Here is a 25,283-nt window from a genome sequence, read left to right as displayed (position 1 = left end):
GCGTTGTGGAGGTCTGAGGGCCATCAGTAAAACCTAGAGGGAAGACCCTCAAATTCCATAACCGGCCCCCATCATCATGTCCTACCTGAGGATGACAAAGTTAGGGGCAGTACAGTTTTGACAACATTGAGTGAAAGAAACTAGCTTGGATTACAATACTGTGCTCCTAGAGATACTATCTTTATGTGAGGCTACACCTTTAAAGGAGGAAGCTTTAAAAACAATACCTTTATGTAAAATAAAATAAATCCAACAGAACACACCCATTCTAGTATCTTAAACTCAGTGGTGTATATCTACAGGGCCACACTCTGTGGCCCAGAAGAGTAGGGCCTCTGCCTTCCTCCAGGGCCCTTCCTGGGTGCTTCAGGGCTGGGCGGTGGGAGAGGCACCCAGTTCCCTCCCCAAAACACCTTATTCTATTTAATGTATTATTTGTTTCCCTGGACAAAACACCGCCACCGTCATGATTTCTGCGGAAAGTGCAAAAACCTCCATGAGGTTGATTGCCGTTTTTCCATCTCTAACTCTTTGCGCTCAGAAAGGCCTCCACCCCATCATCAGTGGGTTGGAAAGGGCTTCTTTGGGAGGCACAGCCCACCTGGGCTTTCAACTTTACTGTGCATGACCATCCCACAAGTCCAGCTACAGTCTGCGCATCAACGTTCTTTTTACTGTCTTCAGGGTCTACCTCCCATCAGTAAAATTAAATGTTTAGAGGCTAAAGTGCAGAAAAGCTCAAGTATACCTTGGTAAGAGCTGGCTACTCCAAAACTTAGGTTATAACAAAAAAGAATATTTAGACTGTGCACTAAACAACCTAGTACTGCAAAAAATTGGTACTGTAAGCCATTCCCAATAATCATCCCCCCAGCCCCTGTCCCTGCCTGGACCCAGTGCAGCGTTCCAGGAACTTATGCAAACGTAGCTAGTGTGCTGACCTGATATACTGCAGGAGGCTGGAGCTGTCCTCTCCATAAATAAAATACTATATTATTTAAATTTCTGCACATAGAAAGCAATTCATTCAAGTCTTTAAATGAATTTAACTCTACGACAAATAACTTTTTCCTAAGATGAAATCATTTAGCTTTTTTAAAAATCTGCTTATTTCCTATGATTTCTTTTTGAAAAGACTTTGGAAAGAGAAAAACGTATTCATTTTTCCCTTAAAATGTTAGTTTACTATTTAATGTTAGCACATGCAAATAAGATTTACTCTTAAATATATTACTTTAATCTCATTACCATTTAGGCATCTTACCTAGATATAGTTTCAAACAGATGTGAGGCATTTCTGTGACCTGGTGCAAGAACGGTAGAGTAGAAAGAAAACTCCAGAACAAGGAACTTTTAAGACTAAAAAGATAAAAGATATTTTTGTCAAAGTTCCAACTTAATAAAATTCCAAAGCCTTTTAAGGCATGAATTAGTTTGAAATCTTTACAGATTATCAAGTAAATTGACATTGCCTGGAGCACTCTTTAAAGAAAGTAAAAAAGGGGGGAGGTTTTAATAAAGAGTGCGCCTCCCTCCCCTAAAGGAAGTAAAGGCCTTTGTGTGTCGGTATGTTACCCAATAAGATGGCATTTAAAACAAAATATGTTTATCAAAACCAGTGTCCCTCATTCTCCTCCTCCTGATTGTCTAGATAGAGGAGGGCAACCTTCTTTTCATCCGAAATCACCGACCTTTGGTCTACCATCCTCTGCAGCTGCACCATCTTATGAAACTCGGCCTGCTCCTTGCCCTTTTCCCCGGGGGCCTGGTGTTTGTCCCCAGCACAGCCCTGAAAGCTCACGCCAGCTGCCAGGTCATTCCTACTGCTGGCATCTCTCCAAGCATCACGGTCAGACACACTATGAGCTTCTGCTTCTGTCCCTGCGGGGAAGAGGACTGTGGCCTCTCGGGTCCAGCGGGGGGTCGTCTCTACGTTACTCACGTCCATCTGAAAGGTAAACGAAGTTTCTTTGGGCCCCAGGGCAACGTGCCTTAGTGTTCTGCCACTGTCTGCGACCTCGCCTACCTCAGGGGAGTCCACCGAACCAGCAAGTGCAAACGTTTTGGAAATGGGTCCGTGGAAGACAACGTGTGCAGAGGTGTTGGTTTCTGCAGGACCCAGCTGGATATGCCTAAAGGATCTGCTCACACCTGATGTCGCTTCTGCCCCTAAGGTGTCTCCTGAACTAGCCTCCCGAGGCGATTCAGAAACGGCCCTTTGGAAGGTGCTCTTTTCAGTCATCAGGATTTTCCTACCCACAGCGTAACTATGGGTGGCCTGGGTCACATCTACCGAGTCCTCTCTGTGGGCTTTGCTTTCTGAGTCACTAAATTTCGAGGGTGGGGGAACTATCTGCTCGGTGCCTTGATGCCTCTGAGGAACGGTCTTGATGTGCCTGATGGATGTGCCATTCCCTGACCACACTTCCGTGTGCACAGAAGCTTCTCTGACACCCAACTCCATTCTGTCTGAAAGGGGGGCTGTGAGCTGGATCAGCTCACTGAACCCCTCCCTGAGGCCTAACTGAAGGTGCTTCACAGAAGTCTGGGTACCCACTGACTCTTCTGAAAAATAATCACCAACCTTCCCTGCCTCAGAAGCGGGAGCCTGAAAAATAACTTCCCTCTTAGAATGAAATTGTTGGGAGCCAAAGGGGCTGTGCCTCCCCAATCTGTCAGGATCTGTGGAAACCTCTGCCAGGCCAGGCTCTTCTGAGTCCCCTGCCCCCGGACAGGGAGAGTCAGGCCCTGGGAAGAAGACTTCTTTGGACAATTGACTTTGATTGGGACCCAACGTAAGATGCCTTGCAGACAAGCTGGCTTCTGCGGAGCTTGCCGCCCAACTCAGGTCACCTTCCCCACTTACCTCCACCACCTGGGCGGCGGATCCTTCAGGTGAGACTTGCTCAGCCCTCCAAGTTCCAGGGGGCTCTATTTGAACGTGCCTCACAGACTGACTGACGTCCTCCAGCACGTGTGACTGGGCAAAGCCCCTTGGGCTGGTGACTTCCACGGTGGCCAACACGGGGCCCTGGGAAGTGACCAGCTCCGTGCGGGGAGAGGCCCGGCCGGCGTCGGCCTCCTCACCAGAGGGGCTGTACAGCTCCTGGGTGGCCCAGCGCTTGAAGCCGCGGCTAGCAGCCGGGGCCTCCATTCTGGCCTCCCCATCTGGGCTGCCAGGGGCCAGGCTGTGCTGCCTAGCCAGGCCGTCTCGTACCACTGACTCCACGGCCTTCTCGATCTCACCCGCTTCATCCCTGCTCAGCTCCTCCAGGTCTAACTGATCGGCATCCACCGTCTGCGAGAGGTTGACTTCGGCCACTAAGGTCACAGCCCCGCCACCCGCGGTCTGGACTTTCTTTACATCAACGGAACCGCCCCTGGGCCCGCCCTGACCCTCTCTGGTGAAGGTGGACAGCTCTTCCTTCATGCGCTCCGGAAGGCTCTCCTCCAGTTGCTCAATCACTTCCACCAGCTGATGCCTGGGCTCCTTGAAGCCTCCCTTAATGGATGTGTGGAATTCATGCGGTATTTTAATTTCCTTTTCAATGACTATGGGTTCAGCATGAAATTCACCACTTCTCGCTTGTCCTTTCCAGTGAGTAGAACCCATGTCCCCCTCCAGAGATGCTTCTGGAACATCCAGTGGCTTCACAACCTTCTCTCCCAATGCATCGTCCCTCTCCATTCTTCTCCGAGACCCTGGCACAATTTCATCTTGCCAGGAGTACCTGATGGTGGATTCCTCTTCGATGTGGATCTGCCCGTACACAGGGCCTTCATCTCTCTCATGGCCACCAGGGTATTCGTCTGGAGTCGACACCAAATAACTCTGCTCTCCCTCCAAGTCACCTGCCTCCGTCACTTCTTCAAAGTGAGTTATGTTCTCTTGGGGCTGCCTGGTCTTTTGACCTTCATTCCCTGAGCACGTGATATCTGTTTCTCCATAAACTTCCTCCTGAACAACAAGCCCCTTGGAGCCCGAACACACGTCATCGACCTCCTCCACTTCGAATGGTGTAGAAAACTCATCCGCCTTCTCACCACTGACATATCTCACGGGCTCTTCAATGATCTCCACGTTGACGACCTTTGCTCTCCCCTCTCTCCCCTTCAGACCAAGACTGATTATATCTCCGATCAAATGCTCAGCTGATTTTCCTTTCAGCTTCACCTCCTTAGCATCCTTGCTTAACAGGTAGGCCAGGCCAGCTTCATCTGAAATGTCGACCTCTTCAGTCAGTTTTGACTCCACGACTATCTCAGTCTTTGTTTTCCTGTCACCGGGAAGCTCTTTCCTGTCCACGTAAGTGACTTTTGTGTCTGGAAAAGAATCAGCAGATGCTTCTGTCTCGGGAGAGTGGGCAAACTGCTTCAGGATACTGGAAACGATGTTCTCAGCTATGGTTTCGGTCGTGGTATTACCTTTCAGAGAGCCTGCAGTGTCGCTGGTGCCCAGCCCGAGCCCCGCCTCTCTCGTTTCCACCCTTCTACGTGTTCCATCACCAGCATCCTTCTTTAGGGGTGTCTGGAGACCCTGGGGGGCCACCTCTGCTGTGCTGTCCTGGGATACTTCTAGACTGATCGGTATCTCTCTCTCCCTCACACTTTTCTCCTTCAGTGACCCCTCTTTTGCCTTTTCCTTCATTTGCTGGCTTTCTCTCTGTCTTGCTTCTTTATCTAACTTTGTAAGTTCTTCCCACCTTAAGTTTCTCTCCTCTGAAGCCTTCTCTTTAGAATCAAAAATTTTCTCTTCTCGCTTTGTTTGGATGGTTCCCGGTCTGTTTCTCTCCTGCTCCCTTGTGGCTTTAGCTTCCATTTTCTTTCCCAAAATGACGGTCCTCTCATTCGACCAAGTGCTCTCGGGAGCACCTGCCACCACATTGTCCCGGCGTTCTTGGTAGGACTCTTGGGCAACGGCGGACTCTTTGGCTAAACTAGTGGGGGGGCCCTTTATACCTTCGGTTCTTGGTCTATCAGGGAATGTTTTGACTTGAGCTTCAGTATTTCTTAAAAGACCAGGGGCTGGAGAGAAATGTCTGAAGTTGGTTTGACTGCTGGCAGTTTTTTCATAAGAGCTTTCCTGCCGGGCAGTGATAAAGGAAGAGTATCTGGAGCCCAGCAAGTCTCTTCTGGCAGCGCTTCTAACAGCCGTCTGAGAACGGGGCACCGGGCTGTGACTGAAGCTCGCCGAATGTGCTTTCTGCCTTGGAAACAGATTTCTTTCGTTTTCCCTCTGTAATACTGAGGTGGTATATTGATAGGGCTTGTTTCTGAATTCTGTAGAAATTGAACAGTGCATTAAAATGACAGTCATCATTACCTTTTTTCATCTGAAAAGCATCACCACAGATCAAATCCCATCCCATCATAATATACACTATTACCACAGGAGGGTCATTATAAATGAGATATTTTCAACCCCCAAATTATTTTTTTCTGGTAGTTTAAAGAAACCTATGACAATAAAATATAGCCCTACGAATGCTTCCACACAACACTTTTCTCCAATTACTGATCTTAAAATATTCATGCATCTTAAATATATCAAACGTGTGATCGTAAAGCATGGCACATGTGCCAGAGACGTTAGGGGCGCTATTTATGTGGCAGAAATTTCACAATTTGGAATCCTTCATTTCCACTTTGTTGAGATAACTTTATTTTACTGATTAGCAGAGAAGAGCTTCATAATTACTACAGAGTACATAAATACTAAACACCGAATGGCATAACCCCTCCACCTTTTACTATGCTCTTATTTTTCACTGATTTCCATGTTGGGCCAACAAATATTGAAGAATTTGACTTTTTTTTTTTTAATTCCTGATTTCTTCTATTTTTATACTTTTTTTTTTTTTAATACAAACATCTCATTTGAAAAGGTGCCAAAGCAGGAAGCCAACCAACCACCAATACTACAATCTGTCTTAATGTCATGGTCCTGGGGTTGGGAGGCGGTCCATGGGGCTTCCTGCTTTGCTCTGGACCATCCGCAGACATGCCACCCTGGGTACCTGCTCTTAGGGGTGGCAGCTGGTGGCAGGAATGTGGCCGAGCCAGGAGCATCATCCACCCTGCGGGCACCCCTTTGTGCCCACCCACACCCATCTGCTGAGCTGGGCAGAGGCTTCTCGCCCCCTGGGTCTCCCCCCATGGCAGCCAACCAACCTTACTCTCAAATTCAAAAGCAAACTTGGCAGGACACTGAGACCAAATCCCTTCCAGTCACAGATGACTGGAACCAAAATTATTCTGAACGCAGTAACCTGTCAATCTGTGAAGTGTCTAATAGGAATGTTGTTTTTGAAAATAAAGATGGGGAGTGTTATTTTTTTTTAAACTACCACCTATCCAGATTGACTGTTATAATCACATTCTCCTGACAGCAGTAACCAGTACATACATGTAATCCCAATGTACCATGATTCTGAACATGGCAACACTCACGGAGCCTGAAACTACACAGAGTAAGGTGTATACAGAACATACTGCACGTAATGTAATCTGCCCTTGCTTAGCCAGAAAGCTTTTTAAGGTTTTACAGGACTGAGAGAAAGCTTTAAAAAAAAAAAGAGTTATCCTATAGGTTCTCCGGGTCTTTCTGACGAACATTAACTCTCTAATGTCAGTTCAGCTACAGGAAATACAGGCTTTGTGCTGCAGCTTTAGGCCCGAACAGAGGCTGACTTCAGGGCACTAGGTGACACTGCCGCTCACACCACCCTGAGCTGCCCACGCAAACATAGGCTGGTGGAAACAGTGTCATCCTTCCCACCTCTCCCGCCGGTGGGGTCACGAGTTCCAGTGTTGATTGCCTGCTGTACAAAGTAATACCTCCCTAGGTTTGGGTTAAGGCTGTAAGTCTTTGGTCTGTAAAGGGTGTTCCCTCCACAGGGTGTGATGAATAAATCCATGTCCACCTCTCACCCTTCACACTTCCCAGCTTTCCATCAGACCTCTCCTCCCTCACCACGCTGGGTAGGAAGCACCCTCAAACACTGGCTAGATGAACAAATGAGTTAATGAAGCCCTTTCCCACACAATTTCATTGGCATTATTATTGAAACTATGGCCCATTAAATAAAATCTATTTGATACTTGAGAGGGACAAATGACAGGTATCTGAAAACTCTTATCTAACCCCAACTCTTCCAGATAAATGATGCTTTACTCTTTATCCATGGAATGAACCTGCTCAGATAGACAGCATCTTAACGTTAAATGATAAGCTTTCCTTATATTTACCTTGTGGTACATTTTCAATGCGCTCAGTCAAGATCTGTATCTCCGGATTACTTTCTCCTTCCAGTAAGGCTCTGTAAAAATTATTTTTAAAAAACTCATTAGGAAATAAAAGACAAGAAGTGCCTCTGTTAGCTGTCGATCTGGTCAATGATACACTGTCCCAGTGTCATGTGTCTACAGATGCTGCACTACTGCGATGCAAGCCCACCCCAGCAGACCTGGCTGGAGAGAGCGTCTCTCAGCTAAGTGAACAAAATGAGGGGGCCAGGGCTTCAGAAGGACTGGAGAGCCAAGGCCTTCTAGAAAACCCTTCCAAACCCAGGGCATGGAGGAGGAAGAGACAGAGGGATGTGGGCCCAGGAAGGGAGGTCGGGGGTCTGGCTTCCCTGGGAAGCAAGGAAGGGCCCATGCCTGGCAGGTCACCCTGGGCTACAGGGACCCAAAACAATTACTACTACCCCACTGGGGTCTCTCTGGAGTCACAGGTCAGGGGCTGACTAAGGGCAGAATAAGGACTGACATTTGTTTGTAAATAAGGCAGCCAGACTGCATCTGCAGTTTTCATACTGGGTTCCATGGGGACATCTCAGAGATGAAAAAAGAGAAGAGATGGAAAGGGCAGGCGTAAGAGGAGAAGGAAGAGCTGCAGACCACCCCCCTCCACCACCATGGCCCCCAGGGGTCTCATTCCAGGCGGCATCTAGGTATCTCCTCTGATAAAATGGCAAAATGCACTGGACTAGGTGGTTTCTTTGGCCATGTCTAGCTCCCAAAGTGTAAAACTCTAGAGTCTTCATTAAGTTGTTATTCACGTCTATGACTCAGAGCCCTGAGGAGAGAGCAGAGGTCAGGCCCCATAGCCCCAGCACACCACAGTGGGTCAGTGCGGGATATCCATCGCTTGGAGACCCTAGGACATGGGCTGCTGCGGGCACACCAGTTGTCCAGTTGCTAGGGCAATGTGTGAGGTCACTAACGTCAGTTCCAAGAAATATACTGCATATGGCAAAGGGCAAGCAGAAGTGGGGTCCACTTGGAAATGCTGATCTGACCACTGAGAGCCAGGCAGCCAAAGAGGGAAGGGACGCCGGAGCCGGGTGGGGACTCTCGGATCAGGCAGACCAGGGCCAAGTTCTATTTCCACTGATTCAAATGCAGTGATTCCCACAAATGCGAGAACCCTGTGCACAGATGGAACAGAGCAAGGAGGCCCCCCTGAGGAAAAAGCAAAGACAAGGATGAGAGGGATTCCAGTCCAGGTGTGCACAGGAGGGTTCTCCTGGAAGCTGCGACTGCAGTGCGCATGTGTGGACGCAGGAAGCCGAGGGGCCGCGTCCAGAGCCCTGCCCTCCACGCCAGGCAAGAGCCAGGAAACAGGACACCAGCCCATTAATCCCACACCCTCATGACCAAGCATGTTCGGTTCCAGGAACACAAATAGCATCCACTGCCGAGAAAATCCCGAGGTCTGTATAGAATAAAAGGAACACGTTCAAGGTAAAAGTCAGCCTGTGAGGGTCTGTGCCCCAGGATGACAGCAGCAGGAAAGGTAGCATCCTACAGCTAAGGGTCCACGGCGGGCTACTGAGAAGCCAAGTCCTATTTCAGATCTTCTCTCTGCCTGCTTGGGAGGAAGGCTCAGGTACCACAGGGCTCCCACGCTAGCTGCCCAAGGCAGGACAGAAAGTGCTTGCAGGGCATCCAGGTCAGCAGAGAACTGATGACTGGGGAGGTGGGGTGGGGGGGCGGTCAGGATAAAGAAGATCCCTTTGGGGGAAAAATTTCTTCCCTCTCCCCTCAAAGGGGAATGGTTTTGCTTCTCTTTCAGGGAAAATCCAAACCACCACCAAACTTTTACTGAGTTCAGGACCCTGAGTCAGGAGGGGGCACCAGACCCCGAGGGGTGACACAGCACTAATGCTCCTGTGCCCAAGGCCTTCAGCAACCCTAAGACTGAGCACCAAGCAGGCTCTAACCCTCCCCTCTATCTCACCAAGTCCTCCTGGCAACCCCACACTGGGCCGACGATGGGCATCCTGGCCCTACAGGTGAGCAGACTGGAGTGCAGGCCTGCACTCCTCAGCGAGAGAAAGGGAGCCCAGGCCTGGGCACTCAGCCGCCCTGCAAGCTGCCTGGGCCTCCCTGCGGGGCCAGAGATGGTGCCATTTCACATACATTTTAGAACAGATCCTGCAGACAGACCCTCCAGACCATATTAATGAAAGCAGATCCAACATCTCTTGATTTCAATCAAAATGTCCCTACAGGGAAGAGCAGCAGCTCCCACTAGGGAAGCACTCAGGTCCACAGCGACTCCTCCTCCCAGCGGCTGATCCAATAGGCAGGAGCCACCTTCTCGACCTGGGCGCCCAGCCAAGGGCCTCACAGGCATGCTGGGACACTGGTCCCTGAATCCATGCCTTTACGAACCCTCCACCCCCACCCCCGCAATGACACATGACAACCCGTCTCCACCAGCACAGCTCACAAGACTAGGCGGCAGAGGCATAAACAAAGCGCCTGGGGCAAGGCCAAAAAGGGTTAATTCCCTCAAAAGCTCTCAAAGGAAGGTTTTTAAGGAAGGAGCAGGTCAAGCAGTCTCTGGGGATTTGGGGAGCGGTGGAAGAGAACTGCCTGGGACCCACCGTGCCAGTGAGAAATGCCAACCGCCTGAATCACGGACTATAAGTGAACATCTCACACAGGCCCACGGGTTGGCAGCCTCTCGAAAAGCAGGAAAACAAGCAGACATGTGCTGGAAAACCAGGTCCCTGGCCTCATTAAGGCCGCCGAGGCAAGCCCACAGGTTGGAAGGGAGCTCTAATGCGGCCCCTGGCTGGGTGCCAGGCCCTAACAGACCACCCATGGGCCAGCCAGCAGCGGGGCTCCCGTCTGGGATAGATCATCCTGACGGCAGCTCAGGGCACATCTGCTGCTGCTCCACGCAGTGGGCACAAGGCGGCCACCCTGCGCGCCCACCAGAAACAGGGACAAGCGTCAGGGAGGAGGCAGAGTCGGAGGATGTTTCCAGAAGCAACGCCAGTGGGGGAGCCTGCCTGGTCCTGGGTGGAGAGATGTTTCACGTGGTGCTTCCTGGCAAAACGCAGGCTCTAGGTGGAAAAGGGGGAGGGGCTGGGAGAAGGAGCTTCTCTGGGCCCCAGCTCCAGAGAGGACAGGGGACCGACCGCCTGTCACTCTAGACTGGGGACTGGAGTGGGAAGGGAGGAGAGAGGGGCAGAAGTCCATCCACAGGACCAGCATCACCATCTGGTTTGGAAAGGGTCTGTCCTAAGCACAGGCATATGAAAGACAACAAGGAGGCAGTGGTGCCAGGCAGCCTCTGGTCATTCCCTCTGTGCTCGGGATGAAATCACATAAGGAAAGCCCATTTGTCAATTCCAGAGACAGAAAAAAAAGACTGACATAAAGAATAAGATTACTAATAAAGCAGAAAGAGGAAGCACAGGGAGTGGTTAACAGAGAAACCTCCAGAATCGGGTTACCTGGATTCAAATCCTGCCACTTCCTAGTCCTATGACCTTGGGCAAGCCGCTCAAACCCTCTGTGGCTCAGTTTCCCCATTTCTGAAACAGGGAGCACTCACAGGTTTCCGGTGGTAATTAATAAAGTGATTGGAAAGTTCTTGCAACAATGGCTGCTACAGAATATGCGCTCGATAAATATCAGCCATCGTCATCATCACCTACATCATCATCTATTGACCTCAGAAGAAAGGTGATTTTCCATTAACCAAAGTAGTTCAAGAAGGGAAGAGATTCTGGATTACCTAAAGTCATGGTTAACTGAGGGCTAATTCATTTACGCAATGATGTGGGTAAGGCTAACAACCAAATGTATCCATTGATCCTAATTTTCTATCCTTAAAACTACAAGATTTTATTAGCTTCAAATTTTTCACCTAATAACCAGGTAAGTCTCAGTGTTAACATATTTTTATAGGTTTTCCCAAAAATAGGATTCAACTTTAAAAAAACAAAATGGGGACTTCCCTGGTGGTGCAGTGGTTAAGAATCCACCTGCCAATGCAGGGGACACGGGTTCCAGCCCTGGTCCGGGAAGATCCCACATGCCGCGGAGCAACTAAGCCCGTGCGCCACAACTACTGAGCCTGCGCTCTACAGCCTGCGAGCCACAACTACTGAGCCTGCGTGCCACAACTACTGAAGCCCACACGCCTAGAGCCCACGCTTCAAAACAAGAGAAGCCACTGCAACGAGAAGCCCGCGCACTGCAACGAAGAGTAGCCCCCGCTTGCCGCAACTAGAGAAGCCTACGCGCAGAAACAAAGACCCAATGCAGCCAAAAATTAATTAATTAATTTTTAAAAAATGTATTTCTCCAAGAACTTGAGAACTTCCCAAGAAATGCTCTCCTTTGAACAGACACATAAAAAGGTACAGGTGATCTTAAAAACAATGGAGCAACCAGAAACATCATTAAAATGATGATATTAGCAATGTTAAGCGTTATCTATACTGCTTCATTAGCAGTCTAAACCTAGAGACTGAATATTCTCAGTTAAAACCCGCCACCATTGCCCACTGCCATCAGAAAGAGGAAAGGGGGGCTCTGCACGTCCTCCCCCAGCACAGACATAGAAAGAAACTAACCTTTTAAAAGGCCTTTGCCATAAAGTCCCCAGGCAGGAAACCTTTGCACTACATTTTCATATCTGGCCAGGCAAGACTTCCTTTAGTGTTTTCTGTCTGAGAAATTCTTTGGCCCTGCTTTCCATTTTTCCAGGTGAAAATCAGAATTGTTATATTCTCCACCCCCAAAACATAAAAAAGTCTCTTTTTAAATTTTGATGGAGATTTCATCATCTGTCCCCCAGATAAGAAATCCAGGATGGGCCCCTTCTTACCCTCAGTTTTGTGGTTTCTGGACTCAGTTTATTCCTGGGTTATTTTTGCATTTTTTTATTTCAATTTTGACTATCTTTTTTTTTCCAGTATATTTTCTAACAGCTTACTCCTGATGATTGTGTTCTGTTCTCTTTTTTTTGGGGGGGGATGGGGGCGGGAGTGCTCTATTTACTTTTTAACTGTGTTTCTGCAAGTTCTCAATCGATAGCTTTTGGGCCTGATCTTTATGTCAGCAGTGGAGGGGTTTGGGACATGGTGGGTTCTGAATACTGTCAGTTTCACCATCTTCAGATTATACACTAAGTCTGAATAAGCCCACTGAGCCCTCTCCACCTGCTTTGTGGAAGGGGCTCAGTGTAGGGTGATCTAGTTTACAAGAGTGTGTGCCCAGCAGCACATCTGCCCACGTTCCTACCCAGAAACCTCCTGCTCCCGGCCCCTCCATCACTGCCCCGACCAGCTCTGAGCAGAGGCTCCCTCGGGTACCTACCTATGTCAGGCCCCGAATCTCCGACCACCACATGCACCTCCCGAGGCCTCCGCCCCCACCCACAGACACACATACCCATTCCACCCCAGGCCCAGACCCTCCTGCACTCCACCTGCCAGCAGCTGGCTCCCCTCTCCTCAGCTTTGGCCCTGGGACCGCCCCATCTCAGTGGCCTGGCAATGGAGGCCCCTGCAATCTGCCCAGACCCTCCTGCACTCCACCTGCCAGCAGCTGGCTCCCCTCTCCTCAGCTTTGGCCCTGGGACCGCCCCATCTCAGTGGCCTGGCAATGGAGGCCCCTGCAATCTGCCTCCTTCCAGGCCTCTGCTGATTCATCTTGCATTCTCCTTCCTCCACTTATTTTCTTATCCTGACTTGTGCACCTGGAGCTCCTTTCTGACACCTTTCTGCTAGTCCAACTCCTATTCCCCACTTTCCCTGCCCCTTCAAGGCCCAACTCAAATCCCACATCCCTTGAAAATCTCTCTTAATTACCTCGGCCTGAAGCTCTCCATTCCTTCTTCTAACCATCTTTATCAAACTCTGTTCATTGGCAGTAAGCCATGTACAGTATTTTCTTGGAACACGCATACTGTTATTTTAACATCTTGTTTGACTTTTCACCTAACCATACTTCTCCCTCCCTCCTCCCATGCCACCCCCTACTTCCCACCTCCCCCCTCTTCTATGTCTGTTCAAATCTCTGCCATCCTTCAAGACCCAGATCAATCTCATCTCCCTCTAGAAAACTTCTCTGATTCTCACAACTCCCTTCTGATTCCAGAAAACTTGCACTTGTGTGTCTTGGGGGACAAGTCTTGCCTCCTATGGTGTAGGAGGCTGCCTCGGTCCGCGCAGCCTTATCCACAGCACACGATCCTCAGCACCCGGCTGCACGCTTCTGAGCCCCTCTGAGCAGGCATCACACCCTGCATGCCGAGCATCTCCAGAGCAGCCTGGGAGCACAGACCCCACCCAGCTCACAAAACATGGCTTCACGGGTGTGGCTCTCAGCCACCCAACATACATGGCCCTCAATGACAGCCCCCAAAACCAAGCTACCCAGGGACGCCCGAATACTCGGCATTGCCACAGAGGCCACGCTAGGTCAGTCCCCAGATCCTCACTCGGGCTGCCCCCTCTGCCTGGAAAGCCCTTCCCACACGGTCTCTTCCTGGCTGCCCTTCCTGCAAGACTTGGCACTGCCTCTTCCAGGAAGCCTGCTCTGCACACTCCATCAGCCCCCCACAGCACCAGCCCCACACTCAGCCTGCCTATCCTTTGTCTTGTCCTCCAGGTGCTGTGAGACAGGCTTAGAGCTTTCTGGATGCCCGTGGGCTGCTCTGCAAACAGTGGCGTGCACACAAATCACCTGGGATCTTGTGACAAGGCAACTTTGATCAGCAGGTCTGGGGTGGGCCCAAGGTTTCCCACAAGTTTGAGATGCCTGGTGATGCCGACACTATGGGTCTGCAGGCCCCTGTGAGCAAGGCCCTGGACCTTGCAGTGTTTCTCTTCCCTGGACGCATCTGACAATCATCGTCGGAGCTTTAGCACTACCATGCCTGGGCCCACCCTGTGCCAATCTAGTGGGAATATCTAAACCGGGTCCAGGAGCCGATGCTTCATCAGCTTCACCCGGTGATGCCCACGTGCAGATGCCGCTGAGAACCACGCCCTGTCCTGTTTCCGAGAACCTCCCCTTTCATCACTCAGCCCCTCGTATAACAAGCACTCACACATCAGGAAAAACCTCGAGATGACATATCAGGCGGATAAGCATCTCCAGCCCCACATGACACCACTGGAGACAGGCAGACAAGAGCGAGCACAACTGTGCCAGCCTGTCTTCTCCCACACTTCCCCCTTCTCTCAGCATCCTCAGCCCCAGTCCAGCCCCACAGCTTCTGCCCATCACCACCTGCAATGTGGGAGCAAAGGGCTCATTCTCACATTCACCTGCCAGGCCAGGCGCCACGGTCTCCCTGGCCACCAACTGGCCAACTTAGGTTTGGTGAAATCCACCAGTCCTAGACTCTGAGGTTTGCTTTGTTTTAATTTTATTATTTTGTTAAATTATATATTTACGTATAAACTGTAAGTCTATCCCTATAAACTATGAGTTGCACCATTTTGTTATTACCTTAACGTTTCTTCTTTAAGGTTACCGGAAAGGGCTAAATATCTGGGTTTGGAAGGGTTCATGATACTTGAGACCTGGCCTCAGCATAGCCCACAGAGTCCAGCCGTGCTGCCAAGTGCTTTCAGCTTTCCAGAGCCACAGCCCTTCTCTTCCATGTGCGCTGTGTGAGCAGTGGCTCACACATCTCACATGTCTGTCTGAGCAGTGCTAGAGGAGTGGCCCGAAACTTCGGGGAAACACAACCTCAGCCATGGCGGGTGAAGCAATGCCTGCCATAGCACTGGCCACCTCAGCCCCTCTGGACAGGGCTGGTGAGCAGTCACACTGCACAGGACCCTGGAACGTGGTCCCCACGGAGCTGACTGCCCCTGCCGCCCTCAGAGAGGCAGGGTGTGGGAAGAAGGTCAACTTCCCGGAGATGGAAGGTCGAGGTCTGTAAATATCAAATGGGCACTTGTGAAGAGGAATTTTCATACCTGGCCTCAGAATTTGGGCAGCAGCACAAAATACTGAAAGAATCACGTAAAACATGACAAGGGTTTACCTTCAGGACACTTATCAGTGATAAAAAATGCTAGGCTTTTGGCTGATACAAAGAAACAGGTCATATGCTACCGCCTCTTTGTCTTTTAGACCTGCGGGCATCTCCCAGACTCAATCCTAAGCACTGGAGGGCAGGGGGGCAGCAGCAGTTCTAACCACAGAGGTTGGGGTCTGGAGCTGGGCAGCACCGGGCATATGCAGGCCCCTGGGCAGGGCTCCCCATTTTCCCCACGCAAACTTGGACTTCAGGAAGGTACACAGTGAAATCAGTCACTCACTTCCCAAAAAGGACTGATGCTTCCTAATCTCCTAGGAGACGGCCAAGTCAATCCCTAAGTGGGTTAAAGAAATGCCCGGCCACAGACAGGAGTAAACTCTGTCCCTGCTGACATGAGTGAAAAAGGCTCGCAACCAAGAGAAAAGCTAGAAGAAGCTAAGCCTTGAGGAAAGCTAAGCTGGTAGGGTTGTGAACACCTACCAGAGAGGTAACGCCCCGGCCTCTCAGGCAAGATGCCCACCTGTGCCCTCTGACTTTTCATGACAGAGAACTGGGGGGCAGGACAAAGCAAGGAAGGAAAGGGCTCAAAATCCCAGAGAGATGAGGCATAAAATCAAAGTCTCCTGACTCTGACCCAGAGAACTTTTACAAAAAGGAAACAGAAGATCCAACTGCCTCTGTAGAGAAAAGACCTCACCTGACACCAGGTGTCGCCTAACAGGGGCACAGATGCGGGTTTTCTAGGCTGACCCAGCATCCACTCTAGAACGATGCCTGGTTTGGGGTACCTCCCACCCGAATCTCAGTCCATGTGACTCATGGGAAGCTAACCCCTTTCAAGCACTTTGTTCCCCCAGCCAAGGATGGGCACATGACCCAGCAGAGCCAGAGCAGGTCCAGGAGTCCTACTAGGATGGTGGGAAAGAGCCCCCTCCTCTGACCACAGGATTGGGGGTTGCAAGGACAAAAGCCTGGAGCTGCTTGGGGCCCCTCCTGCCACTGTGGGGGCAGAGCAAGGAAGGAGGGGCCAGAGCAGGCAGGGACAGCCCGCCAACAACCCCATCCGGGCACCGGATGAAACTACCACGCCCAAAACTAAGGACTTTTTCAGTTATATGAGTAATAAATGCCTTTTTTGACTTGAGCCAGTCTGAGAAGGACTTCTGCCACTTGCAAGTGAAAAAAATTCTAATGCTTCCTTCCCCCAAATACAGCCCGATTGTTTTGAAGTTTTCCTTATTAGTAAAGCCCAGCTTATCTCACTCAGCATTTGTTGCAATACCCTACCAATTTAATTTTGCAATTGTTCACCAAATGAGATTTCCAAGAAGATTGTGGAGATGGACCTTGGGAAAGACAGGCTGGCAAGTGCCTCCTCTCCCCTGCCCCCATGCCCTGACCAGCATCCCTTCTGCAGGACTCAGGCTGCATAGCTCCCAGAGCAGGGACCCAGCAAGGCCCCCACCAGCTTGGCCCTAGGACCATCCCTCAATTCAGCCAGGGGCTCCACCAAGGGCTGCCATGCTGGGTGGGTAAGGCACAGGCCCTCAGCAGCCTGGACCCCTGCTTCCAGGCCCCTTCCCTCACCTGCAAAAGGGATGTGTGGTGTCCACCACCAGAGGGTGACTATGGGCAGTGAGCAGCTGCGAAGGACTTAGCACTGCGTCTGGCAGGCAGTAAGTGCTCAGTAACACAAAGCCACAGCCACTCCATGGAGGCTGCAGGGACTTTCACACTGCCAGCTCCAGCTTGGTGGACTCAGCACAGCATCCTTACCTATAGGTTGCCACCTCCAGACTGAGGCCAGTCTTCACCTGCACGAGCTCCTGATAGTCCCGTAGCCGGTCAGCCATGGCCAAGGTAAGGGCTGCCTTCTCATCCTCCAGGCAGGCGATCTCTCTCTAAGGAGAACAGAAGGTTTTGGGATCAGAGGACTGGAGCTTTGCTGGGTTGAACTTAAGGTACCAAGAACTCAGGACACAAAAAGAGATGAAAAACCTCCAAGTTTATTAAAAATGCAGTCATTGCAAGGATGATTTTTATTTATTTTTTTTAATAAATTTTTAAATTTTTGGCTGTGTTGGGTCTTTGCTGCTGCACGCAGGCTTTCTCTAGTTGCGGTGAGCGGGGGCTACTCTTCATTGCCGTGAGTGGGCTTCTCATTGTGGTGGCTTCTCTTGTCGCGGAGCAAGGGCTCTCGGTGCGTGGGGTTCAGTAGTTGTGGCACGTGGGCTCAGTAGTTGTGGCTCGTGGGCTCTAGAGCTCAGGCTCAGTAGTTGTGGCACACGGGTCTAGTTGCTCCGTGGCATGTGGGATCTTCCCAGACCAGGGCTCGAACCCGTGTCCCCTGCATTGGCAGGCATATTCTTAACCACTTAATCATCCCAAGGATGATTTTTAAATACTATATTTCTCCCACCTGGAAGGTTTTTTTTTTTTTTAATCAGCGCATAAGGAAGATGTGGCTAGTACATAGGCTTCTCTGTTCATTCTCCCTAATAATAATGAATGCTTGTAAAGCATCTCTACAGCTCAGACATCAGTCAGCTTAGGGAAGTCAATACATGACACTAATGAAGTAAGATGCTATTTAAAATAAGCCAAGACTAGGGACTTCTCTGGTGGTCCAGAGGTAAAGAATCCACCTTACAATGCAGGGGGTGCATGTTCTATCCCTGGTCAGGGAACTAAGATCCCACATGCCGTGGGGCAACTAAGCCCATGCACCACAACTACTGAGCTCGCGAGTCTCAACTAGAGAGCTTTCATGCCACAAACCACAGAGGCCACACACTCTGGAACCCGCGTACCACAACTACAGAGCCCACACGCCCTGGAGTCCACATGCCACAACTACAGAGAGAAAATACGCACGCCACAACTAGAGATAAGCCCGCATGCCCCAACGAAAGATCCCGCATGCCTCAACGAAGATCCCACATGCCGCAACTAAGACCCAACGCAGCCAAAAATAAATTTTAAAAATAAATAATAAATAAATCTGTTTAAAATTAAAAAATAAAGAGAAGTTTAAAATAAATAAATAAAATAAGGCTAGAAAGCAGGAGTTTTACTATATTTAAAACATAAGTTACTCAGATCTGAAACAGAATTTCCCCCATACTCATGATACAGAGTTCTTTGTTTCACCTAGAAAAGCCACTTTAAAATCATCTGGGAAGAAAAGTTATGTTAATGTGACAAGAATATATTCTGGGCATAAATGTCAAAGGCCAGACCTGGATATAAACTTTTATGACTGCTCTCGTGTAGTTTAATAAGTGCTCCCTGGGCATGTGTTCACATGGCCCCCATAGCAATTCCACTCCCGCCTGGTTAATTGCATCTGTCCATGTCCCCAGCCCTGGCTGGGAGACACTGCAAGGCACAGTCTATCACTGCCTCATGCATCCCCACAGCCCCTGCCTGTAGAAAAATGCCCTTCACATGCAAGTCACACAGCACGCAACCAGTGAACTAGATTTAAAATGAAATGATCAATATAATATTACCCTCCTCAAAATGTACTGTTTTCTTTTTTTTTTAATAAATGTTTTTATTTATTTATTTATTTTTGACTGCGTTGGGTCTTTGTTGCTGCACACGGGCTTTCTCTAGTTGCAGTGAGCGGGGACTACTCTTTCGTCATGGTGGGCATGCTTCTCATTGCGTTGGCTTCTCTTGTTGCAGAACACGGGCTCTAGGCATGCAGGCTTTAGTAGTTGTGGCACAAGGGCTCATCAGTTATGGCTCACAGGCTCTAGAGCACAGGCTCAGTAGTTGTGGCACACAGGCCTAGTTGCTCTGTGGCAATGTGGGATCTTACCAGACCAGGGATTGAACCCATGTCCCCTGCATTGGCAGGCGGATTCTTAACCACCACGCCACCAGGGAAGTCCCCAAAATGTACTATTTTCAATCGACAATATATTTAATAAACACAATGGTTTCATTTGTACCATTTTACAGTTTTGCCCTACTCTGCATTACAGTTTTATATAACATTTTATAGTTATGCTGGGGAATAATTAACTAAACAAATATTTAAACTTTGAATAAGTCCATATACTTTAACTTTTGGTTTGCAATGGAACGTAGCATTTCTGAATACAATTAACAGGATACATTTTTAGACATTCATCTTTGTGGAATTTAAAAATTATAAGACAACGGGAGAAGGAATCTATTTTCATTTCTCATGTAATCCCTCCACCAAAGGCACCTGGCAATATGCTGGCGGCCCAAAGTAAATAGGTAATGTTTATGAAACTAAGGAATGACTGTAACTAAGATCCCACACTGGATTTACCATCTAAAAAGATGCATGAATGATCAGCATGTAAATAATTCTGCTTCTCATAGTAGTTCTATATATCTAAGCTAATAATTGTTGTTAGGTTATTTTTGTCTATATAAAGTATGCTAAAAACAAAAACTGAAGCCACTTAGCTTTTAAAGCAAAGGAGTAAATTTAAAAACCGCTAGCTAGTATCCCAGGGTGGGTAAGTGTAAACACCCTCCAAAACTGGCATTATAAATAGATAAAGAGGTTCATCAAAGCAGACCATTGGCCAGTCTTGATTTAAGTGACAGTTGCCAGAATTTAGTCACAACATTCACACATTCTATAGTTAAGTCTCAGTGTTAAAAGCCTATGTTCCCCCATTTTAGAGGGAGTATAAACTCAGGCACAAGGTTACAGTATAAAATGTTCTGTAAACATATGACTCCTTCCTACTACAGGAAATTCTACCTAAATATTAAAATTTGACAATGTGTAGTAATGCCTTCTTCACAAAAAAGTTTGATTGCTGTTAAAATGCTTAGAAAAAAAAAATCAAACACATTCAATTCTCTAACTACAAGCCTCCTAAGCAGGTCAAGATCTCCCAGCTATGCCAAGGAGGTAACACGAAGATTCTCTCCCTCCTGGGGGTGAAGAACATTTCTGCACCCCACAAAATAAGAGGAGGAAAATCAAACTCTGTTTAAGTTAAAATAAGTGCAGTTCCAACCACATTCCCATGTGAGTCAACTCTTCCTAAACTGTCAAAGGAAAATTCGTTGACTTCTGGAAGCAGGAATGTAAGAATTACTGGCTCCCAACAGTCTTCACAGAAATTGTAACCGATCCTGCTGGTTGAATAAAGCTTCAGACTTGGCCTCCACTTCTCCAGAAGTTTTCAAACCGTGGGCCAAGCCAAGGCACTGGAGCCTGAGACACAGCAGCTAATTCTAACCCAAGCAGGAGCAGTTTTGCCAAACGTTAGAGCTGGGGAGAAAGGTCACCTTTCTAGTTGCTATTTAGAGAACATTTGGGCAGCATCACAACTGATGATGAAATGTAGGCTACACCAGGGAAAGCCTGCTGCCCTCACTGTCCAAAGAATTCACTTTCTCTTAACCAAACTTGAGCAGCTTGTTGCTGAGCAAGTCACCCAGACACAACAGGAAGAGCTTGCAAGTGTCACGGTCATGCACTGAGAATCTTGAACATTTAAGAGCTCGAGGGAATTTAAATTCTGTGATAACCTCATTTAGATGCAAAAACTAGATGTGTTAATAACAAGCATTGACTGGATGCTAACTAAGTGTTTATAGCTCTGGCCCATACAACACCATGAACTCCAGACCCATCATTTTATGTTACAAGACCAGGTGGGTATCTCAGAGGCATTTCAAACTGAAATCTGCTCTCCCACCCAAGCCTGCCTTTCTGCACCAAACCCCTTCCTCCAGCTGCTCAGGCCCCAGGCCCTGGAGCAGACTTGATTTCTCCCTCTCTCCCACCACATCCAATCCATCCACAAACCCCGTGGGCTTCAACTTCAGGGTAGATTCCTGCCTCTGCCCTTCGCTGCTGTCCCTGGCCCAAGCCTCCAGCACCTACTGCCTTGACGGTGGCAAGTGTCTCCTAAAGAGGTCTCCCTACTCCCAACAGGTGCCCCACACAGTCTATGTGTATCACAGCAGCCAGGGAGATCCCATGAAGACTCGGGTCACCACCCGCTTCTGCGCAGAGCCCAAGCCCAGGTCCTGTAGAGGCCACCTTCGCCCCCTCGCCCCAGCCACACCCGCCCCTGAACACTGAACTGTTTCCACCTCCAGACCTGTGCAGTCAAGGACTTTCTCTGTTTTGTTTCCATTATGCTCCCTGCTGTACCCCCAGCACTTAAGAGGCAAACTTGGCACACCAAGTACTCAATGAATGAACTGAATGCGGATGCACCCTGTGGGCCATTTTCATTACCCCTAGTTCACAGGTGGGGAAACGGAGACACAAACAGTGGCAGAGCCACAATTCAGACCCAGGTAGGGCAGCTAAACCAGCTCCATTCCAATCGAAAGAAAGTTCTCATTCAGTCATGTCTTGGGAGCGTGGAAGCTGGCCACAGGCAGCCTCGAGACTAAGAGTGCACTTTCACAAGCCAAAATCTCAACGTTTATGGGCTAAGGCTGGTGTAAATCACAAACATCTTACAGTTTTTGTCTGAAGCTCCTTTCTGCAGACTGGGAGACAGGGTATATTAATTAGGCTTCAAGTGATCTGAACTACATATAAAATGCTGGGAACTTGGATGTCAGTTCAGCAAACTCTTCTCTGGCAAATCTGAGGTGAGGGGCCTCCCAGAGAGGTCTAAGGCATGTAGGCCATCTGGGAAGGCCCAGTTTTCCCAGAAAGAGAGTCCCAGTGAGCATCTTTCCCCCTCAAGCTGCAGTGCCAGCCCAGAGCCTGGGCACTATGTGGGTGCTCCTGCCTCCAGATGAGGGAGAGGGGTTCCCATTAAAACCACATGGCACACATTAAAAAGTAAATGAGGGCTCCCCTGGTGGCGCAGTGGTTGAGAGTCCGCCTGCCAATGCAGGGGACATGGGTTCGTGCCCCGGTCTGGGAAGATCCCTTATGCCGCGGAGCGGCTGAGCCCGTGAGCCGTGGCCGCTGAGTCTGCGTGTCCGGAGCCTGTGCTCCGCGGCAGGAGAGGCCACAACAGTGAGAGGCCCGCATACCGCAAAAAAAAAAAAGATAGTAAATGAAAGACTTAACACTAAAAGTATTCTGACAACAGCCAGCTGGAAGGGTCTGAAAGCATTTTAGGACTGTAGATTAACAGTCTTCCCTTAGGAAGAACACTGATCATTGTTCTATGAAAGCAAACTGAATACTGGTTTAAAGTTCATCTTTAATAGAACAGGTAGAAGAGAGGGAATATTGCCCAGTGGTTAGTTGCTCAGGCAATGCAGCATGAATCAAACCCAGGCTTAGCTACTTACTAACTAGGTGACCTATGGACCTCAGTTTCATCATCTGTAAGATGGGGTAAATATGAGTACCCACCTCCTAAGACTGATGTGAGGACTAAGAGTGAATACACATGTGATGGGCTCGGTACCTCTGGTACCTGCCACACAAAAAGCTCTTGATAAAGGCTAACTCTTAGTAATGAAACTTTTATTACAGTAAATTAGTTAAATCAGGTTTTATGATATTTTCAGTCTCCCCAGGCTAAGCTTCTATAGAATTTGAAAACATCAGAGGCTTGGGGTTAAATCATCAATATTTATTCTTTAACAAAATATCTAGCATTTTTACACTTCTTAAAAAAAAATACTAACGCTTGGTAGTGAGTCTTTTGGAATGCAACTTAAAATATGGTTGCTTTAAGGTAACTGGTGAAAGATTCAGGCTATGGATAAGGAAACATTCAGTACAATGAAACAGCCACAAATTGGAACTGAGAAATATCCAAGTCCTTATAGACATTTTCCGTACTCTTTACTTTTAGGGGAAAGAAGCAAATTCCAATAGGAGAGATATCACTGGACAGGAGGGTGGGATCCTAGTTCTGGGGCAGGTGTGACCCCAGGGAAGGGCCCTGGAGTCTCTGTGTCAAATAAGGTGATTTTGAATGGCACTTCAGGTCCCCACCTGTCCTGGAATCAGAGGAACTCTGCTTTCATCTGTTTCATATCTGGCGGTGCACTTAAGAGTTAACTGGGGGGGGAAAGGGTTCTGCTGCTAAAAAAGAACACTGAAACCAGAGCTTCCAGGTCCAAAATGAGCCAAGTGAGCTATGACTGCAAACGAATGGTGGGGATTTAGCCCACAAAACACGCCTCAAAGAAGCCTTTTCCAAACCTGCTTGCACAGCAGGGACCCTTGAGGTGGTAGCAGGGGTTCCCTACAAAGGGGTTCAGTGGGCAGTGAGTTTGGCAGGCGCTTCTCTTTGGTTAAAAGCTCTGTGAAAGCTTACATTAAAGACACTTTTTAACTTTCACTCAACACAGAGCATGGGGGCCCATGGAACTGGCATCCCTGGCCACCATCGTTGCAAAGGGAAGCGCTCTGGAGTCTAGAGTAAGCTCCGGAAATCAGCACATACTTCACCGGCCCCTGCCCTTGTCCCACCTACAACCCCAGCAGAAGGTTTTTGAAAATTATGAGGCAGAGACCAAACAAAACCTAAGATCCAAAAGATTAAATTCCAAACAACTTTGTACTGTATTGCTTTATATGATTTCCCATCCAGACTCTAGTTCTTTGAAGAGTGAAGCCCCAGTACAGTGCTAAGGACCAGGGGTAGTCAACAAATAACTGCTGATTATTTGTGGATGCCTGTGAGGTCACAAGCCTCTATGCCACGACTGCCATATTTCCTTTACTTCTAATTTTTTAAAAAGGCACAAAATCATCACTCCAACACAAATTTTAAACTTGAAGCTACAAACTGTTCCCTTTAAAATATTTCTGAATTTGTGTGGATGTTGTCTTAAACTGTCATCCTAAGATGACAGTTTAAGGATTTGGGAATACTTCCAATTCTGGCCCAGACTGGGCAGGACCAGGGCTAACCCTGGGACTGGGCTAGGTGTACAGACAATAAATCCAGCCACAGGTGTCACCGTGTCAGTGTCAGAAGTCTGAGCTCTGCTTCTCTGAAATAGGAACTGTTTATATTACCTGTACTTGTAATAACATCCTGCCATAGGGACCTGCGTTACCACAGCTTTTACACAACCCAGAGATCAGACATCAGCTTGTACTGTGAGAAAAACATCTCTGATCTTAATGCTCTTTTCTGCATTAAGATTACTGTCCCTCCTAAGAATAAATGAGGCAGTGGCCCAGGAAGCCACCACCAGCTGCTTCCAACTGGGAAATCATCCTGGCAAAATAAAAACCGATTTGTAAAACAAGTTAAGTTTTCCCCAGGGGAGCCCTAGTGCCAGCGGGGCTGCCATTCTGAACGGCTCACGATAAGGACTTGGCCATTGCCTAGAAACCTTACAACACTGAGACTTGTCTGAGAAGGAAGGAGCTGTCACCTCTGGAAGTCACTTCTGGGGCTTCTTGGTTGACTGTTAAGTGAACTCGGTCTTCGAATTACTGGAAACTGAAAGAGAACCTAGAGCTTGACGGGGTCATTTGTCAGGATGCACCCAGTCATGCCGAGGGCCAAAGAAATTGAAAACCAAATAGGAGGGCAGGGACGGGTCTATCCAGCGGGACCTGCCACTTGGCACACGCCCACTGAGTCGAAGGGCCAGGGGTGGCGAGATGCCGGGACCCTGAGGCCCCACTGCAGAGCAGGGCGGTCCCTTCGGTGCCTGGGTCCACACCGGCACCCTCTGGGCCGGCCCCGCCCGTGGGCGACGTTGCGCCTGGCACGAACGAGCCGTGGTCCGGGTAGCCCCACCGCTCCCCCGCAGCCCCTACCCGCAGGGCGCGCGGGCCTGGGCTGGGGGCTTCCCAGCGCACTGACCTGCCGCTCCTCTGCCTGCAGCTCGTACGCCTCGCGGACCCGCAGCAGCTCATCCTCCAGCAGCGCCCGCAGCTGCTCCAACTCGAGCGCCTCACGCCGCAGCGCCTCCGCCTCCTGCGCGCACAGCCGCGTCTCCTCCTCGGCCTCGCGCCGGCTATCCTGGCCGCGCCGCAGCGCCTCCTCCAGCTCCCTCACCTCGTCCTCGTACAGCTGCA

At 49.1% G+C, this 25,283-nt stretch overlaps 1 protein-coding gene across 1 annotated transcript in view; it reads right to left on the bottom strand.

Annotated features, from left to right (window-relative positions):
- Positions 1-1,226: 1,226 nt before the first annotated feature.
- The window catches only part of SYNM (synemin), a 24,591-nt gene continuing 534 nt past the window's right edge, over positions 1,227-25,283 (bottom strand). The window contains 5 exon segments of the mRNA XM_024732073.1: positions 1,227-1,948; positions 2,867-5,280; positions 7,249-7,319; positions 17,084-17,208; positions 25,069-25,283. The exon segment at positions 25,069-25,283 is cut by the window's right edge and continues 24 nt beyond it. Of these exon segments, the coding sequence (XP_024587841.1) occupies positions 1,610-1,948; positions 2,867-5,280; positions 7,249-7,319; positions 17,084-17,208; positions 25,069-25,283 (3,164 nt within the window). The 3' untranslated portion in view covers positions 1,227-1,609.

This window comes from Neophocaena asiaeorientalis, unplaced genomic scaffold, assembly GCF_003031525.2.
Source record: "Neophocaena asiaeorientalis asiaeorientalis breed wild unplaced genomic scaffold, Neophocaena_asiaeorientalis_V1.1 scaffold362, whole genome shotgun sequence".
Taxonomy (NCBI): domain Eukaryota; kingdom Metazoa; phylum Chordata; class Mammalia; order Artiodactyla; family Phocoenidae; genus Neophocaena; species Neophocaena asiaeorientalis.
This window is presented reverse-complemented; position numbering and strand designations above follow the sequence as displayed.